Source organism: Fukomys damarensis, unplaced genomic scaffold (assembly GCF_012274545.1).
Source record: "Fukomys damarensis isolate Sample0158 unplaced genomic scaffold, DMR_v1.0_HiC HiC_scaffold_27, whole genome shotgun sequence".
Classification (NCBI taxonomy): Eukaryota; Metazoa; Chordata; class Mammalia; order Rodentia; family Bathyergidae; genus Fukomys; species Fukomys damarensis.
In genome coordinates, this window is record NW_022900939.1 from 1633445 (window position 1) to 1639273 (window position 5829).

At 39.6% G+C, this 5829-nt stretch overlaps 1 protein-coding gene across 1 annotated transcript; it reads right to left on the reverse strand.

Moving 5' to 3' along the window:
* Nucleotides 1–3488: 3488 nt before the first annotated feature.
* Nucleotides 3489–4439, reverse strand: LOC104868419 (olfactory receptor 5D18). Its single transcript, XM_010633176.1, has one exon. The coding sequence runs from the start codon at nucleotides 4437–4439 to the stop codon at nucleotides 3489–3491; it is 951 nt and encodes a 316-aa protein (XP_010631478.1).
* Between the last annotated feature and the right edge of the window lie 1390 nt (nucleotides 4440–5829).

A 5829-nucleotide genomic window follows, 5' to 3' on the forward strand; every position in this document is an offset into this window, starting at 1 on the left:
CCTAACTTACTTTCCAGCAAGTTTAATGTTTCTGTTTTAATATTTAGATCTTTAATCCATTTGGATTTTAATTTAGTGCATGGCGAAAGATAAGGGTCTAATTTTAATCTGTGACAGGTTGATATCCAGTTTTTCCAACACCATTTATTAAAGAGGCTATCTTTCCTCCACTGAGGATGGTGAGCTCCTTTGTCGAAGATGAGGTAGCTGAGTACATCTGCATTTGTTTTTGTGTCTTCCAGTCTGTTCCATTGATCCTCAGGCCTATTTCTTTGCCAGTACCATGCTGATTTTATCACAGTGGCTTTGTAGTATAGTTTCAAATTGGGAATTGTTACACCTGGTGGATCATGGCATTCTTAATAACATTTAAATTTTTATCATAACAAAAATATTAACATGAAAAAGTAAGACTAATGCTGAAAAAAATAAGTGCAGAGGGAAATAAAAATAAGCCTGTAAAAAGATAATAACCTTCATATGTGACTCTCATTTTGACAATCGTTTACCTTTACTCGTGTCTATTAATAACTAGATACTAAATACTGTATCTATCTTCAGTCTACGCAAGTTAAAAGAAAGAAAGGGAAGATTAGTATCCAGTATTTCAAAGCACACACATACAAACACACGAGCTTTCATTGTCTCTTCCCATCTAAGAAATAAAATTAGGAATACAAATGATAATGAAGAGAAAATCAAAACAGTAACATTAACACATCCCACTGACTTGAGTCACAGGTGGTTCATGCATGGCTGTCTCATTGGTAGGCACAAGGTAGTCCAATTCTGTGGTACAAATTTCACAATGGCACAGTCATGCAGGATCATGTCAATGGAAATATTCGCCCCTCGGTTTCTTGGAGCTTTTCTTGTGGTATTCTGACACTTAAATCTATGACCAGCCTCCTCAACCAACACAGTTTCTCTTTTTAACAGCTCACTTGGTCCTTACACCTGCACCTGTCACCTGCCCTCCTGCAATGATGACAAAACTGCTGCCATCTGAAACCAGGGCACTGAGACTTACGTGTGAAATGGGAGGTGTAAGAACAGCCCTCTGGGTACACAAGGAGTAACCACATGGTCCCGTAGTACTTACTGCTGTAGAGAAGGATGTGAGCCATCATGTTAGAACTTTCAAACTTTGCTATTAGGCATGCAAATTAATAAAAAGACTTTTGGAAAAATGAGAGCTGGCAGGGACAAGGGGAATAAATGAGAACCAAGACCTGTCATGTAAAGGTACAAGATCCCAATAATGAATGTAACTGTACTGTATACCTAAAATGTACCAATAAACTCAAAAAAAGAAAGAAAAATTGAGAGCTAAATATATCCACAATACTCCTACACATAAAAGATATTGTAATGAGTAACTGTGTGCTCTGCAACAAGATTTAAAATTATATGATGAAATATTAAATGTTTAAGTTACTGATATACATGCAACAAATTCGAAGACACATTGATGAGTTATGAAGCGTGACACAGGAAACGCACTACAGTATCGCACTGCATTAGTTTGTCAGCAGGAAATAACGGGTGTCTGGTGACAGATATCTTTAGGTAGCAAAATCTAGAGAAGAAAAGGCGTCTTGATATGATAGAAGTCTTCTTTCAGTTCCTGAGAGTGGGCGGAAGGTGGTACCGACTTTTGGTGGTGGTGCTTTCCTATCGATGTTTCTGGGACTCACGTGTCCATTTAATAAGTACTTTTAAATATATTTAAACTTTAACTGATGACATCAGAGATTCAGGCTAACCCACATTTTTCAGAGATTTATTTTAATAAATACTTGGGGAGAGAGATAAACAGATAATGTGTTTTTAAAAGTGGATAATCTATGACTAATTACTTATAGAAGTTTAGGGAAATGATAAAGTTGGTTCATATTACATACTAAAATCTACTTTATTATATGGCTCACGGAACAGAAATAGAAACATGAAGAGATAGTCAATTTGGGAGGTGTTAACTATGATTTCATGATATGTTTGTGAGAAGCTTGTGATGATGCTTTTCTTTTTTGTTAAAGCAACTAGAGAATTTTAGTTACTGATAAAGAGTGCATAAGCTCATAGGGATACTGTGTAATAAAAAGTAAAATTAATAATTACAATCGTGTGTCAGTCAGTAATTCGCGTATTACGGCGAGTGAACTGAACTTTATCAACAGCCATTATTGAAATGTAATAAAATGAGCTAATACAATAGTTACTATTTTCAGAACTGGCTTGCTTAAATTCACACCAAGTTTTCACTATACAACCCCAGGTCCTTGCTCCACTTGAAATCACATGTTAAGGTGGAGCAAAAGATGTATTGAGCTATGTGGTCTTGAGTGCGAATCCAGAAAAGGCAGCTATGATCTGTGTTCACTGAACTTTCATTAAGCACAACTTAAAGTAAAGCCATAACATAGGAAGTGAATCACTGCATCCACATTTCCGCGTTGCCGCTTCCCCAGCGTCCAGGGGAAATGTTCAAACGTACAGCAAAACCTCGGTTGGTGAGCATAATTCATTCTGGGAAGATGCTTGTGATTGAAAACAAATCCAATACCAAAGCAAATTTCCAGTAAGAAGTAATGGAAACTCCAATGATTCGTTATACAACACAAAAATATTTGTATAAAATTGTTATAATATTGTAATATAATACAAAATAATGAAGAAAATATAAAAACATAAGGAAAAATAAACTACCCTGCATGTACCTTTGAAGGCCTCCGTGGCAGGTGTGAGGAAGGAGGAGAGAGGAGGGGATTGTGCAGCACGACTTCCACTGTCACCCAGGGATCACTGCCATCTACTGGCTCAGTGGAATCTGTTTCTTCTTGTGGAATTTTAACAAGGGCTCTACCCAGTGACACTTGCTTTGGCCTCTTTTTGAGGATTTCACAGAAATGAGGCACTGCTTTGTCATTAGGCAAATCAATCACTGGCACTGCTACAGGCTCTGCCAGGCGGTGCTCTTCTGCACAGGTGTGCACTGGCGCACATCTCACACACCCCCTGATCTCATCTGAAGCAAAGGACCCCCCGCCTTTCCCTGATCATCTTCTGCACATGCGAGCTCCCCCATACCTCTTGCTGTTGGGAAACGGTCACCCACACTTCTGGGGCTGGCGTGGCTCTGTTGTGATCGTGCAGTGTTTGGCATACTATTCATAGGGCACCATGTCGTTTGCTTATACGGTAAATTTATTAGAAATGTTTGCTCATCTTGTGAGACATTTGCTATGCAAGTTACTCACAGTGCAAGATTTCAGTGTAGTTCATCCTAAAACTCAGATAAAATGGATAAAATGATTTGTATCAAATCTCAGGAAGTAATGTCACTGTAAATATCTTTCCAAACTGCATTTTCAATAACTTAATTGATTACGGCACAACAATAAATACATTTAAAGTTAAGGTATCAGCAATAATGTATATGAAAATATGAGACATATCTAAGACATCAACAAACAAGCATGTTTGCATCATGTAGATTGACAGTGCAGCTTGGGGTTTATTAGCCTCCTGACCGTGTCCTTCACATCCTTGTTCCTGAGACTGTAGATGAGGGGGTTCAACATGGGAACCACTACTGTATAAAGCACAGTGGCCACTTTGACCAGCAGCCAGGAGTTCTTGGAGCTGGGCACACAGTAGAGCAGGAGGATGATGCCGTGGAAGATGCTGATGGCCGTCAGGTGGGAGGTGCAGGTGGAGAAGGCTTTTTTGAGTCCACCCTTGGAGGGCATCCTGATGATAGTCACCACGATGACCACATAGGAGGCGAGGGTGATCAGGACGCTGCAGGCCTCACTCAGTATAGAAATTATTAGACAAGCCATCTGGCTGAAGGAGGGGTCGGAGCAGGACATAGCGAGGACAGCAGAGTACTCACAGCAAAAGTGGTTGATGATGTTGGATTCGCAGTAGGACAGCTGCACAAGAGAATACGTGATTGTTGAGGAGCAGAGTGTGCCCCACGTGTAAGTGCCTGCCACCAGGAGAGCACAGAGCTTAGGAGACATCACCACTGTGTAGAGCAGCGGGTTACACACAGCCACTAAGCGGTCATAGGCCATCGCTGCCAGCATGAACATCTCTGTGAACACACACGCACAGCCAAAGAAAAACTGTGCCATGCACCCTCTGAAGGAGATCGTTCTCTCTTCTACAACCAAGATTTCTAAAAGTTTGGGTGTAAACACACTCGAATAACAAATATCCAAAAAGGAAAGATGGCTGAGGAAAAAGTACATGGGAGTGTGAAGTTTGGGGTTGAGTTTCCTGACCACAATTATGCCCGAGTTCCCCACCAGAGTGACGGTGTAGATGGTCAGGAACACCAGGAAGAGGGGCGCCTGGAGCTGGGGGTAATCCGAGAACCCCACCAGGACGAATGAGGTCACCGAGCTCCGGTTTCCCAAATTAAGCAGCATGGCAGTTACATAGGAAAACTAGATACAGAGAATGAAAAATTGGGCAGCAGGACTTGAGAGAATGAGTTGGCAGAAGCTAGGCAGCTGCTCAGTGCAAACCAGGGCAGATGAGTGTGGTCAGCGGGCATCACGAGGGCTCTGCTCTGCTCTTGAGTATTACTCGGCCCCTTTCTGACTTTTTGCTCTGGTCAATTAGCTTTGTCCTTCAATAATTTTATTCATCTTATCTATAAAAGAGACAATACTATAAGCATTATTTTATATAAATCAATAATAAACATTAGCACTACTGAGAATAATCAGGGTAAACCATGTTTCAGAGAAATCAAAGGAGACATTGAACAAACTCAAACATATATTAAGCATAGTAGCTGAATAATTATGGATACGGAGTCCTTGAAAAGATCAAATATTTTTACACATAAATAAAAATACAGTAAATAATTTTAAGGGAGGACAAATGCATCTTGTCAGATATTCCCAGGTGTGTAGTGATACACTGAATTTTCACCCTCTCTAGGCATATTCTGTTTTTTTATTGTTTGGAATTTATTCTCTTAAGTAAGAATGTAACATTTGTCAAAAGAAGAATTTAAAAGCCCAACTCCTTGGTTTCACAGGAACAGCAAAAACAAAGTTAACACAATTAAATAGAAACTCATAAACGAGATATCCGCTCCCCCAGTCTCCACCTCCCCATTTGTGCTGTTCTTGGGTTGCTGAGTTCCCTCAAATCCCTGAGCCAGCCCAAAGGCAAGCTTCCCAGTGTCAAACTCCCTGTTTCCAAAAGGATGGCAAGTGAAATTTTACAAGCTGCTTTATCATTATTACTTAGGACATTATATAAAGATAGATATCTGTCTACATCTATGAAATAAACCCTATATACATTCACATAACATGTACGCATTACCATTGACCCATTGACTCGACCGTGACTGGTGGTAGGGCTTGGGGAGGTAGGTGGATTGCAGATTTCTCTGCGCTTGGTTTTCCAGAAAAGGCAGATCCTATTAAAAATATCTACTTAAGAGGACTTTGGGTGACTTGATCAATAGTTCTATTAATATTGATATTATTGCAATTGCATATATACTGTACTGTTACTGGTTGGCCTTAAATAATCAAATATAATGATCTCCTGATAAGCTCTTCCAGAGATATCCTTAAAAGTTTACCACTGATTACTTTCTATTGATTATGAAGTTGGGTTGTAGCAGGTATCATGTTAAAAAGAAATACACTTATAAACAACTGTACACTAGATAAACAGAGTGGTATAATAAGTATTATCCCCCATAAAAGAATCAAAACCCTTTCATGTTATGAGCTTAAGTGTGCAGGCCAAGCAAGTGTGACAGAATACGTAAGGTTGAAATAGAAGAAATGT